At 46.9% G+C, this 14,949-nt stretch overlaps 1 protein-coding gene across 1 annotated transcript in view; it reads left to right on the top strand.

Annotated features, from left to right (window-relative positions):
* Positions 1–3,797, top strand: part of LOC128734731 (uncharacterized) — a 64,845-nt gene extending 61,048 nt beyond the window's left edge. Inside the window, exons 8-9 of the mRNA XM_053829059.1 lie at positions 3,020–3,247; positions 3,330–3,797. Coding sequence (XP_053685034.1) covers positions 3,020–3,247; positions 3,330–3,464 — 363 coding nt within the window. The 3' untranslated portion in view covers positions 3,465–3,797. The remainder of the gene's footprint in view (positions 1–3,019; positions 3,248–3,329) is intronic.
* The last annotated feature ends 11,152 nt before the right edge of the window (positions 3,798–14,949 follow it).

The raw sequence follows: 14,949 nt of genomic DNA on the forward strand, positions 1-14,949 counted from the left end.
GCATCGATTGAAGATTCACATTTCTTTGTTCCCTATCAGTGTACCGCGAGTCCGTGGTGAGTTGCAGTTTAGCCGGGGTTTGCCACCCGAACCTTCACTATCCCTCCTCCCTCACCACCACACCGCTGAGCAGCTCTGGACAAGTTACCAGTTACCAAGTAACAAAGGCAGAGTAACAGACCCTGAACGATTCTTACATGGACGACATCCTGTCTGGCTCGGATTCGATCGAGTCAGCCAAGAAGTTACGCCGTGATCTGGAGATATTGATGCTGAAGGCTGGATTCCCTATCCGAAAGTGGTGTTCCAACTCGGAGGAAGTGCTTGACGGAATTCCTGAAGCGGATCGAAAAACCCTGGTACCCATTCAGGACTCCAGTGCTAATGAAGTGATGAAGGCTTTGGGACTACTGTGGCACCCGAAGAAAGACCTGTTCCTTTTTCGCCACAAATCACCTGATTCGACAAGGGTCGAAGACAACGTGACTCCTTAGTAGGCTACTAAGGAGCCTTATTGTGGGCTACAAACTAAAAATTTAATATAGCTGGCCTGAATTGACAACTGGGCGACAGTCTCGGTTTCACGGAAAGGTCTCAGTTTCAAACGAGACGCGAAAGCAAGGAATATTAAAGTCCCGTACAAAAAATTGCGCCAAATCTGAACACTCGCAATAATAATGAAAACTGAGTAAAACATAGTAAAAAATTAGTGCAAATTTTTTTTTTTGAAAGCTGGTCATCACGAAAAAGCAACAAATTTACGGTTACCCACAGCTTTGCAAAATTAACTTAAAAAATTAACCTCGTTATAATTCACGATTCTGGCAATAAAGGATAGGTCCTGTTTTCAGCAAAGTACAGTAGGCCAAGATCATTTGATCGGTGAACAAAATTTTGAAAGATTTGTCATAAGACGGCGTTATCATTCGGGTGTATTCAGATCTTGATTAGCACGCCTGCTAATCAAAGTTGACGCAAGTATCGGAAGGCGTTAAAATATTGATACAACAATCACCTGTTGTTAATTTCTTGAAACATAAAATCCCTAAGTTAATTAGCATTTCGTCTCATAACACCAAATATGTAGAGATATAGTGAAGAAAAGACGAAACATCATGGAAGTCAGGCTGCAAAAAAAAAAAAATTTATCCAACAAAATGAAGCAGTTAATGGTTATTGCAATTGTAATAGGAGAGACACCAACACCGATAACAAAAACAGCAATAACAGAAGCAAAAGTACCTAAGGCAAAGGCAGTATTGCCTCAAGCAGAAGACCCGTCCAGTGAAATGTATGGTTTCAAAATTATCGAGCGCAAGAATTCAGAGTTTCAGAAACAGGATACACAATACCATACTAGAAGCAAATGTCCCAGTTGATAGCAGCGCTTCACCGTAATTTTTATGTTTGTCATCAAATTTTAAACAGAACATTGGATACGTGTCTGAGTATGCCCCACCTTCGCCAGTGTCTAGAGTACTACAATCCTTCTTCCAGGTTTTCGAATTCCTTCCATCTATCAATCCTATTGCATCTGTTCCTAAATTATTTTTCGATTTACAGGCGATTACGCTAATTATGATAAACATGTTTTTGGATGTTTTTAGTTTCAATAACCGTTATGTGTGCGACAGGGTACCCGGGTACCTTTTCAGTTTTAAAATAGTTATAACTCATTCAATTTAAAACATACGTCATTGAAATTTTGCGACATCGTAAAACTCGTTGATCTTAAGTAATTGAGGTTTTTTTGGTGCATATCCATAAAGGGGTTTAGCAATGAGAGTCACTTGAATTTTTTTATTACGTAGGAGGGCGACAAGGGTACCCGGGTACCCATGATTTGCTATCTTCATAAATTTAGTTATGTTGAACCGATTTGGATGAAACCGGTGGCATTTGATTCGTACATTTATCTAGTTTTGATTAGATAAAACGTTTGGCCATCAAATGACAAGTAGTTCCCGGGAATCGATAATTCCGGAGCAACATCCGGTAAAATGTGGGAAGCCGCATGTTTTGAAAGAATATCAGCTTTCAGTAAACCTATTAGCTTTGAACTTGACACTGTGGACCCTTTTTTCATCTAATTATATAAATTGGTGACTTTAGATCGCATTGGCCACTCCAGAATTTGGTTCCTGTAGGGATACAGATGGCGAGTTGGGTGCCTAATCCAATATTAGAATTGGTTTAGCGGATCTTTTAGATGTTTTGGACTGAAATGGTCAGTTTAGTACTGATTGATAATTTCGGAACTGGTTCCAAATGTATAACGGATGGTTCTACGTTTTGAACGGTTCTGATAATGCTAAGCATTATCTTGAATCCTGCGGTATCATCTGTGACCCCGTAGAAACCATTTTCGAAATAACCAATCAAAATACATCGAAATGTAAAAAATATCACCTACCGAACTAATTCCAAGAACTTTGATACCCATATTGCTAGGTTTTACCTCCAATCCTGGACTGGCCACCCATGACCCCACAGGAACCTACTCCGGAATGGCCAACCTGATTCATCTCATTGTATGAAATAGTACATTGTATGAATTTTTAGAGTTTTTATATCCGCATGACTGATTTTCCTGCAATACAATCATTTCTCTTCCTCACAGCGGACACTCTGTCGGAATTCCGGATTTTCGGGCCCCGTATGTCTTTTAGTGGCCAAATGGCCAAATGATTCAAAACTAGATAAATAAACGAATCAAATGACACCGATTTCATCGAAATCGGTTTAAAATTGTTGATGTTATAACAATATCAATTTTGGGTACCCGGGTACCCTTGTCGCCCTGCTAAAGGTGTTTTTTTTGTCGCACACATAACGGATAAGCTTCTGTTATCCTCATCCTAATTGATGTAAAGGAGAAGATAGAGGGTGACTTCTAATACTTGTTACTCAACCTCTCGGCCAAAAAGCAAAATTTAAACAAACGAAATTTTACAGGTTTCGTTCAGCTGCACCGTTGATAGCAAATTTACCTAACACTCCACTTTCCGGTCCATTTCAGAACGGGCAGATAACCTACATGTCGAAGCACACGGTTGAAAACGGAACCGGTCCGAAGAAACCACGGGAACCGACACCGCCCCGAAAGACGGTCCAGCTGGAGGAACCGATCGATAGCAAGGCAGCGCTTGTTTCATCGAAAAACATCGCCGGCCCACCGGTGTACTATCCACCCGGGCATGAAATGTTTGCCAAGAAGGAAAGCGAAGCCGGCGCATGGCGGGCACAGGTGGGCACTGGGATTTCCAATCGTACTAAGTGTAGCCGAAAAGTGATGGATTGCATTTTTTTTTCTCTCTCTTGTCTAACAGGGCGAGTATGCGAAAGCCAGTGGCAAGTACATGTATGAAGCGGAAAGTAAATCCAAGAGCAGCTCTAAATCCGGTGCCGCCGTCGTACCCGTGTGTCTTCCGTTATGTTGTGCAATGCCGTGCAGTATCATGTAGAGGGCGAAACGTGCACTCTTGTTGGTCCATTTTTGTTCAGAAAATGCAAGTAGCTTATAAGATGGAATCAAAAAGCATGATTACTTAAACTATTAACAATGTTAACGATTTAATTTTGTATACAAGTGCCATTTTCAGTAGCGGAGGATAAATTATTTTGAAAAGAAGGACGCAAAATGGAAAAATATAGTATTCTATGTGGAGATCAGAGAAGATTAAATAAGATGCAGCTAATAAGCATAGAGTGGCAATTGAAATACACAAATGCTTGAAATCTCTAAGACTACAAAGCGTATTAACAATTTACTTTGCTGTTATGTTAAATACTCTAATACCGGCTATCAATAAAGTCACAATCCGAAACAATGTTTTATTTTTCTCTCTTGGATCCCTTTACATTACAATGCTCATGTAATGATTTCTTTCAATTTAATTCGAAAATAACAACTTTTATATTTACTATTAACAGACAAGAGATTTTTATTTAAACAACAAATTCCTTCCTCCACACTTAAATTTTTTTACCGAACACCGCAATTTTTTGACGAAATTAGAACAGCTGAACATTCGGTAAAAATTTCGGAGATGGATATCAACGTTTTCGGATCTCCAGTAACGTTTGGCATCACCCAAATTTTTACCGAACGTTCAGCAGTTCTAATTTCGTCAAAAAAAAAAAGCGGTGTTCGGTAAAAAAATTTAAGTGTGTCGCCTTACTGTACCGCTGCAATTGGGTGAAACTAATAGCATCACAGAAACACTCGGAAAGTAATTTTTCTTGACGATTTAATCTAGTAAATCTAAGAATAAATGACGCCCGTACCGCCCACATGACCGGGATATAGAACAAGTGATAGCAGAAAAATAAATACATCGCATGTACTCGAAAACGGTAATCCGACCGCTTATTTCATCTTGATAGTTTTATGGATGGATATTTTAGGATGCATTTCGTTAAAATATATCCTAACTTTTGCAAGTTTATTTACGTAAAAGTAGTAAGCAAAAAGTAGTATAGCCATAAATTATTTTGTTTATTTGGGTGTTTGGGTCATTCTTTGGATTAATTCTACTAAACTACAGAGTATTTGTTTTGTTCTTATGCCTTAGTGCAAAAAGGCAACTACTGTTGAAAACTGATCTACTTAGTCATTTTATTTGAATCCTCTGCAGTGCTGATATTTCATTACCCCGTATGCATTTCTTGCGCCTTCACCTCCACTGACTGTTCTTTCTGTATTCATAATGGTTGCAAGAATAAACAAAAACAATTGCTTGCGAAAAACTTATTTTCAAAATCTGATCCATTTGTTTTGCGGAAATCTCAACGCTTAAGTCTGTCAGAAGAAGAAATTCAAAACGGTTATTGGAAAGTTTAGCTTCATCAGGGCCGCATGTGCCCTTGTGCTCAGTAGGAATCCAACTCTTCTTTCTCGAGTAGCATTTTCACCTCGTATGCCAGAGTAGAGCATAACTTGCCCGGATGGTGTGTTGTGTTCGCCAGTACCCGGCCAACGGACCTCGCTCAGCCCCAGGATTTCAAGCTTCAGGCGGCTAGCTTCCCTTGCAAGTTGAGCCAGCTTGCCCTGCTGGCCAATGGTCAGTATATTACATGTACCGATTCGTGTCCGTGTTTCCATGCCCCCTTTCCTGTCAGCGTACGACAACCGAGATTGCGTACCCCAACCGGCACCACGTGGAGGTAGGAATAAGAGTTAGCGAACAGAGGTTATGGAATGCACTTGTTAATCCTTTGCCAGCCTGGATTATGATACCGCCAAGAAATTCAATGCCAACCAAAGCACCGTCAAAAGCAATCACCAGAAGGATTTTGATCTTCTCGGGCCGGTAAGCAACACTAAAACAGATTCTAGTGACCAAAAGACGTGCCCGGAGGTTATGCAATAAGGTTCTTGGAAATACGAAGAAGATGCATGAACAATGGAACTTACGTGAAGTTAGATTATGGACAGCTTCCCGGACAAAAGTATCCTTGGCAAATTCAAATTCATTTTGGTGAGAAAATTCGCAAGAAAGTTTACCATTCTGATTCAAACTTAGAACACTTTCATGGTCGACATTCAAGATTCGAATATATCTGTCTGAGACATCGAACACTAGCATTATTTTCATAAATATTAATGTTCTTAGTGCCACTCAACTTAACGACAAGGTTGTCAGAGTTTTTTTTATTAACGAGTAGGGAAATTTGCTCAGCACCTACGCTACTATCAGACACCTTAGAGGACAACTCAGGATGTGGGGTTAAGTATCCCGACCCCCCTAATGGGGCGAAAGGACCCACTAAAACCCTACTCGAGTCTCCAGCCTAAATCCTCCCTGGCATCACCTTATCGGTAGTACTTCAGGCAGAGGCTATTGTGCTTAACGCACTCTCTTAACTAACTACTTCTTCTTCTTCTTCAGCAGCATAGAGCCGGGGTGGCTCGTGCTGTTTCAAGCACTCGTCTCCATTCAACTCGGTCTTGGGCCACTCGTCGCCAATTTCCTAGCCATCTCAGAAGTCGCAAATCGCTTTCGATCTGGTCGAGCCATCGTGCACGTTGGGCCCCCCTGTTCCTGGTGCCGGTGGGGTTGTTGAAGAGGACCGTTTTCGTCGCACTGTCGTCCGGCATCCTTACGACGTGTCCGGCCCACCGTAGCCTGCTAACTTTCGCTAGATGTACGATGGGAGTCTCTCCAAGCAGTGCCTGTAGCTCGTGATTCATACGCCTCCGCCACTCTCCGCTTTCAGTTTGTACTCCGCCAAATATCGTCCGCAGCACTTTCCGCTCAAATACGGCAAGGGCGCGTATGTCCTCCGTAAGCAGCGTCACGGCTTCAAGTCCATAAAGAACTACCGGTCTAATAATGGTTTTGTACATTGTTAGCTTCGTGCGGCGGCGTATGCTTCCTGATCGCAGCGTTTTACGAAGGGCAAAGTAGGCCCGATTTCCCGCTTGGATGCGCCGCTGGATCTCCTTACTAGTGTTGTTGCCGGCGGTCACCAGCGATCCCAAATACACGAACTCTTCTACCACTTCTAGTTCGTCGCCGTCAACGGTTACCGTCCGTGGGAGGCGCGCATTTGTTTCCTTTGAGCCTCTTCCTTTCATGTATTTGGTCTTCGACGCATTTATTTTTAGCCCAATTCTCCTAGACTCCGCTTTCAGTCTGGCGTAGATTGCCTCCGCCGTCGCAAAGTTCCTGGCAATGATATCGAAGTCATCTGCAAAGCCTAGAAGTTGGCTACTCTTGGTAAAAATCGTGCCTCTCGTTTCAATGCCCGCTCGTCGGATCACCCCCTCAAGAGCGATGTTGAACAGCATGCAGGATAGACCGTCACCTTGTCTCAACCCTCGTCGCGTCTCGAAGGGACTCGAGAGTGTCCCAGAGATGCGTACGAAACACATCACTCGATCCAATGTAGCTCTGATCAGTCGCGTCAGTTTGTCCGGAAAACCGTATTCGTGCATTATCTGCCATAGCTTGTCTCGATCGACTGTATCGTATGCTGCTTTGAAATCGATAAAGATGTGATGCGTGGGCACGTTGTACTCCCGACATTTCTGCCAGATCTGTCGGATAGTAAACATTTGGTCCGTAGTTGCGCGAGCCCCCATGAAACCCGCCTGATAATTCCCTACGAAACCTTGTGCTATCGGTGACAGCCGACGTAACAGGATCTGGGAGAGTACCTTGTAGGCGGCGTTTACCAGCGTAATACCACGATTGTTGCAGCAGTCTAGCCGATCACCCTTTTTGTAGATGGGACAAACCACTCCTTCCATCCATTCCTCCGGTAGCTTTTCCTCCTCCCAAATCCTCGAAATAACCCAGTGTAGAGCCTTTGCTAGCGTTTCCCCGCCATGTTTATAAAGCTCTGCCGGTAGGCGGTCCTTCCCAGCGGCTTTATTGGTCTTCAGCAGCCTGATTTCTCGTTTGACTTCTTGGAGATCAGGTGCTAGGACATCACTATCTTCCATGGGCGCTCCTAGGTTAATTTCCGTTCCGCCTCCTTCTGCGACTTCGCCATTGAGGTGTTCATCGAAGAAATGCTTCCACCTGTCGACCACCTCGCGCTCGTTTGTAATTAGATTCCCTCCCTCGTCCCTACACATGTCAGGTTTCGGTGTGTAGCCCTTTCGAGTTTGGTTCACCTTCTCATAAAACTTGCGCGTGTCATTAGCTCGGAATAGTTGCTCTAATTCTTCACGATCTCTGTCCTCCTTTTGGCGCTTTTTTCTCCTCAGGATCGTGGTCAACTGGTTCCTAGCTCGTCGGTACTTGGCCAGGTTCTCTTTAGTGGCAATACTTAGATAATTTTTCCAAGCATTTTTTTTCTCCTCCACCGCTTGTTGGCATTCCCCATCAAACCAATCATTTTGTGTACTCCGAGGCACAATACCTAGTGCCGCGGTAGCGGCCTCTCCGATGGCCGAGCGTATTCTGCCCCAACCGTCTTCGAGGTTTGAAGCACCTAACTCCTCGGAAGAAGGCAGTGCCTCATTCAGTACTCGCGCGTAGTTCTCGGCAGCTTGTGGGTTATCTAGCTGCCTGATGTTCAGCCGAGGAGGGCGGCTTTGACGTGTCCGGTATACGGTGGACAGTTTTGAGCGCACATGTACTGCTACTAGGTAATGGTCAGAATCAATATCCGCACCCCGACGGGAGCGTACGTTCGTGATGTTAGAGAAGAACCGGCCCTCTATGAGAACGTGGTCAATTTGGTTCATTGTACGTTGGTCAGGTGATCTCCAGGTGGCTTTGTGGATATCCTTGCGCGGGAAAAAGGTACTTCGGATCACCAGGCCTCGGGAAGCTGCGAAGTAACTACTAGACTATGGTAATTAGGCTGTTTAGCCGTCGCCGGCTCTGCAGCGGTTTTGTAGCTCAAGTACAATCTGGTTAGCAGCCGCATTGACCGCTCCCCAGACGTCCGAGTTGGAACACATCCTTTGGACTAAGTTATCCGGAGCAGTGTCCAGTCCGCTCACTGCCATCATGGTGCTTCTCGCGTCCGCGAAACGAGGGCATATGAAGAAAACATGTTCTGCACTTTCCTCTACTTCCACGCATTCGGGACACGCGGGGAACTCCGCATGCCCGAACTTGTGCAGATACGGTCTAAAACAACCATGCCCTGACAAAATCTGTGTCAGGTGGAAGTTGACTTCGCCGTGGCGCCTGTCGACCCACCCAGATAGTTCCGGGATAAGTCGATGTGTCCACCGGTGATGATCTTGTGGTACTCCGTATGCCTCTAGTTCCACGTTGGTTGAAGCACTCTACGTCCTCGCTGATGATGATGCCGCAGATTGCGTCATGTGAAACTGTGCGATACGGACTCGCCACTCTCAAGCACATGAGACGATAGGTGCTTTCCAGCTTAGCTAGATAGCTTTTGGTACCTAACGCCGATGACCACACCGGCCCGCTATACCTGAGAATGGACTGGACCACGTTGGCTAATAGCCTTCGCTTGCTGCCATATACCGCAGAGCTATTAGACATCATACGAGACAATGCCGAAATAGCTGTGGAAGCCTTCTTGCAGGCATAGTCGACCTGACTCCCGAAGTTGAGCTGATGCGCTTGCTCCAGTCTCCTGGATCGCATCCAATCTTCAGCAATGCTTATAGAGTGGATGGCCGTCAACTCAACCTCTTTGATAAATTCACCGTAGACTTCCAAAGTGATCTCGTCCGCAAAGCCGACAATCACAACCCCTACCGGGAACTTTAGCTTCAACACCTCATCATACATGACGTTCCACAACAGCGGGCCCAGTATGGAACCTTGCGGAACCCCTGCAGTGATTGAAACGCACTTCTGACCCTCCTCCGTGTTGTAGCATAGCACATGATTTTGGAAATAGTTTTCCAGAATCATGTACAGCGACACCGGCACTTGGACGTTCCGAAGCGAGTTGCCTATGGAGTCCCAACTAGCGCTATTAAACGCATTTCTCACGTCAAGCGTGACAACTGCGCAATAGCGGATGCCAGTTTTCCGTGGATACCAGAGGACTAGGTTCTGTCGCTTCCATCTGTCCGGGAAGTGGCCATCTTCCAGGTATCTACTCATTATTGCCCCGAATAATTCAAGGGCTCCCAAAATAGCTAATTTAATGGCCAAATTCGGTATTCCGTCGCTTCCTCCCCGTCCTCTAAACCGCCGTCGCCCACGTTACTTTGGATGTTCGCCATGAAAGCCGACCATCTTACGCTATGGCCTGAGATACTGGAACGCCGGCCGTGGGACGACTCAGCGGCCTTGGCTCGTGGCGCGGAAAAAGGCCCTCGATGATACGCTCTCTGGTGCTTGCTCTGTGGGCGCCATCACGCCCTTGGTCTTTGCCATTACGACCCTGTAGGCATCATCCCACGGGTTCGCATTGGTACTAGCACATAACCTTTCGAAGCAGGCTCGTTTACTAGCTTTTATGTCACTCTTAAGCGCTGTGCGTGCAGCAACAAGCGCTACTCGATATTCAGCCCTGGCTTCGTCCGAACGAGCTCTTTGCATAGTTCTCCTCGCACGAAAGCATGCTCCGCGGAGTTCCGCAATTTCATCTGTCCACCAGTAAGCCGGTGACCTACTATACCTAGCTCGACCTTTCCTAGGTATGGTAGCGTCACATGCTCGCGAAAGTACCTCAACCAAATGATCAGCGTTCGGATCGAGCATACCGCGATCACCGCACTCTCTTTGGATCGCTTCCACAAATGCTTCGGGATCGAAGTATGATGTCTTCCATCCACGGGTGGTTGGAGTGTCGGCTCTACTCGCCGCCTGCCGCCTCGTTATCTGACCCACACCATAGCGGACTGCCTGATGGTCACTGTGAGTGTAGTCATTGTCTACCCTCCAGTCTCCTGTCAGACCAGGACTGCCGACCCCACTAGCACAGTTGATATAAACAAGTTATGGTAACCGAATAATGACTAATTTCAGTCATGAATAGGTTACAGCAACCAGAAATGACAAAAGTGTGCTACTCGGGGAATGTCACGACGATGGTGAACTCCGCACTGTTCTTACTGAAGGTACTTGTTGTGCCGACGTTGGCCAGATCTACATTCAGCTTTGCCAGAGCTTCAAGCAGAAACTGACCCCTATGGTTCGTGCGACGACTTCCCCACTCTACCGCCCAAGCGTTAAAGTCGCCCACCACAACCAACGGCCTTAGACCAGTCAGCACAACTGATACTTGGTCTACCATCCGCGTAAACTGCTCGATAGACCAAGTCGGCCGAGCATAACAACCACAGTAGAACACTCCACCCACTTTGGCAACCGCAAATACCTCTTGAACCGGGAACCGGGAACCGGGAAACCGGGTCCATATAGCCGCCGTCCCGGACCTATCCGAGTACAACAGCTGCTGGGCCACGTAGCAATGATTCAAGGTTAGTTGCGTTACCTGCACTACGCTCGTGTTTTAGTCGCCGGCGCGCCTGCCGGGCACTTTGGGCCTCCTGTTGTGTGCTTAGCGTCCCGTTGGCCGGTACATATCAGGCACTTGGGCCACTCAGTACAGTCCCTCGCTATATGGCCCACACCGCCACGTCTCCTACACAGGTGGCTTCGGTCTGGCCCCTTACACCTCCAGGACTTGTGCCCCCGTTTAAAGCACCGGAAGCAGGCCTCCGGCTGCTGGAACACGCTAAATGGGCATACGGACCATCCCACCTTCAGCTTACCCACTTTCAGGGCTACATTCCCGTCTACCAGTGGAAGTCTTATAGTTGCTACCTGGTTTCCCGCCGGTCCCTTACGCAGACGAACTGCCTCGGTAGTCACCAACACGTTACATTGCTCCTTGAGAGCTCGTACTAGTTCGCCCGCTTCAGTGATCTCGTCCAGGGCGAAAGGACAAAAGGGCGGAACCCTTCTCAGTGGCATTCTTTTTAAGCTCAAGGATCATGTCGCCCGTGCGAGAGCGGCGAATACTCCGCTCATCCGCGCCAAGGCCCTTCAACTTTCGGCCCCTCAGTTTTGATGATTGCCTTTGCTCCTCTTTTTACTGACCACTTTCGGTGAAGCTCGATCCTCCTCTTTCTTCCTGGCTTTCTTCTTTTTCACTAATTCCCAGTGATTGTCGGACGCCAACTGCGTCTCGTTACCCTCAGTGGGTTCTTCGGTTGGCTTGCGATCCATTGCGATCAGGCGGTTCTTCGGGCCCGTGGGGGTTTCTTTCCCTGGGGACTGCCTCGCACGTTTGGTGGATACCTTGTTGTCGTTGGACTGCTCCGTAGTCACGAGCGCCACAGTGTGGTCAGTCATTGACGGGCAGGCATCCGTTTGTACAGATCTCGATGCAAACGCCTTCTCGGTCTCTTTCTCTGCCACTCTACTCGCGCTTCGGGTTCGCTGTGCTCCTTCGTCGCAGCACGCATGGTGCTCCGAAGCATGAACAGATTTTGTTTCAGGTCCGTGGCCAGGGTGCTTCGACCTGCCACGAACTCGATAATGGCATCGAGCTAATGAGACGCCACTACCACTCTTGGTAGCATGTCTCTCTTTCTTTCCACTGCTTTTATCGCTGCGTTCGGTGTAGATGCAGTTGGAGCGGCAGGTGTGCCGCTTCCCTTTCCGCTTACACTTGCGTTTCTGCTCGTATCTATCGGCGGAGATTTCTGGATACCGCCTCTTGCGAACGGATTATCTAATCTGTCCACGCTCACTGAAGTTAAATTTGTTTTTGAATTATTTTGTATATTCATATAGAATCCCACGAGTTAAGGGGAAAGAAGAGTCCGCCGCATCAGAGCCCCTCATGATGCGGTAAGGGCTAATTACTGTTGAGGGCGCTCTGGTACTCCACAGGTTCCGTTTGAGGCTGGGTATTCAAAGAACCCTCTCCCCCCAACATTCATCCCTCGGCACGGGTTGCATGACACCTTGGATTAGGGGTTTATCCATTCACGTTTTAACTTTTAGCCATGGATAACAGCTATTAAAACCGTCCTCCTTTGGGGGCTTTGCACCCTCTGCTCCTGTTCGCAGTATTTTCAGGTTCATCGAACATGCTTCTACCGAGATCCATCATTTGCAGGCGGAGCAAGTCCATCTCATCGAAGCTCAATGCATGGTGTTCTCGTGCAAGATGTTGCTCAATAGCGTCTTCTCTGACCCTGTAAGGGTTATATCTGGCGTGACAGGGTTGCATTTTATCACCGCTGCTGTTTCTCATCGCACAGTACTCTGTAAGGTAATCCTCAACCGGATCCAGGAGAAGATCGACGCTACTCTCCGGCGACAGCAAGCTGGATTCCGTGCTGGCCGATCATGTGTAGACCATATCACAACGCTCCGCATTATATTGGAGCAGAATTCCAGGACTCTCTTCTGCTGGTGGTCGTTGACTTCGAAAAGGCGTTCGACCGACTCAATCACGAAAACATCTGGGGCGCACTTAGGCGTAGAGGAGTTCCAGATAAGCTAGTCCAACTCATCGAGGCTCAGTACAAGGCGTTCTCGTGCAAGGTTTTGCACGACGGCGTCTTGTCCGACCCCATAAGGGTTACTGCTGGCGTGAGACAGGGCTGTATTTTATCACCGCTTCTGTTCCTCATCGTTATGGACGAGATATTAGTTGGAGCAATTGACAGTAGACCAAATCGAGGATTGCCTTGGAATCCTCTAACGATGGAGCAGCTAAATGACCTCGACCTAGCCGACGACATTGTCTTGCTCGCACAACGCCGAAACGATATGCAGAGCAAGTTAGACGACCTCTCCGAGAGCTCCCAGGCAGCAGGTCTCACAGTCAATGTAGCAAAAACTAAGTCTATGGTAGTGAACACTGACAATTCCACCAACTTCACAGTAGCGGGACAACAAGTTGAGCAGGTAGACGCCTTTCAATAGCTTGGTAGCCAAAAAACGCCCGATGGTGGTACCAAGACTAATATAGCCACACGGATCAGGAAGACCATGGGTGCCTTTGCAGGTCTGCGAAACATTTGGCGCTCAAACCAGATCACTCTACGTACGAAAACCCGAATCTTTAATTCAAACGTTAAACCCGTACTGCTGTATGCCTGCGAAACGTGGTGCGTCTCAGCGGAGACAAAGTAAAAACTGCAGGTATTCATTAACCGGTGCCTGCGATACATCCTTCGTGCCCGGTGGCCTGATAACTGGATATCCAATGAGGAACTCCATCGTCGGTGTCATCAACGGCCGATAGCCACAGAAATTCGTGAACGTAGGTGGAAGTGGATCGGACACACCTTGAGGAAAGGAGCGAACGAGGTTTGCAGAAAAGCACTAGACTGGAATCCACAAGGACAGCGTAGAAGAGGCAGACCCAGAGGCTCATGGCGACGGAGCTTAGCCAATGGCTTCCGGGCTGTAGACGAGAACCTGTCCTGGCGACAGGTAAAAGCCATGGCGGGTAACCGTCAGCAGTGGAGATCTCTGATTTCATCCGTTTGTTCTGCCGGACCGGCGGACATGGACACATAAGTAAAAGTAAGTAGCTGTTTCTCATCATTATGGGTGAGATATTAGTTGGGGCTATTAGTCGTAGACCAAACGGAGGACTGCCCTGGAATCCTCTAACGATGAAGCAGCTTTATGACCTATGCTTAGCCAATGACATTTCCTTGCTCGCACAACGCCGAAACGATATGCAGAGCAAGCTAGATGACCTCTTCGAGAGCTCCTAGGCAGCAGGTCTCGAAGTCAATGTGGAAAAAACTAAGTCTATAATAATGAACACTGAGAATCCCACCAACTTCACATCGCTACTGTGACAACAAGTTGAGCAGGTGGACGCCTTTCAATATCTGGGTAGCCAGACAACACCCGATGGTGGTACCAAGACTGATATAGCCACACGGATCAGGAAGTTCAGGGCTGCCTTTGAAGGTCTGTGAAACATTTGGCGCTCAACGCAGATCACTCTACATGCCAAAACCCTAAACGTTAAATCCGAACTGCTGTATGCCTTCGAAACGTAGTGTATTTCAGCGAAGAAAACGCAAAAACTGCAGGTATTTATTAATCTGGATATCCGAAAAGGAACTCCATCAGCGATGTCATCAACGACCAATAGCAACAGAAATTCGTGAACGTAGGTGAAAGTGGATCGGACATACCTTGAGGAAGGGAGCGAACGAGATCTGCGGAGAAGCACTCGAGCGGAATCCTCAAGGACACCGTAGAAGAGGCAGACCCAGAAGAACATGGCGACGCAGCTTATCCAACGACATCCGGTCTGTTGACGATAACTTTTCCTGGCAACAGATGAAGTCTACGGCGGGTAACCGGCTGTCGCGAACTTTGATTTCATCACTTTGTTTTGCCTTTAATAAGTGTTGCTGAAGTGCAACGTTTAGAATGCTAAAACACCCTAATCAATTCGTCTTTTACGTTTAAAAAAAATTGAAATGAGTCAAAAAACATGATATTAAAATTCCTACGTACCCTTGAATCCTACGTTTATTAAATCTTCATTCAATCTATCACTTAG

Source organism: Sabethes cyaneus, chromosome 2 (assembly GCF_943734655.1).
Source record: "Sabethes cyaneus chromosome 2, idSabCyanKW18_F2, whole genome shotgun sequence".
Taxonomy (NCBI): Eukaryota; Metazoa; Arthropoda; class Insecta; order Diptera; family Culicidae; genus Sabethes; species Sabethes cyaneus.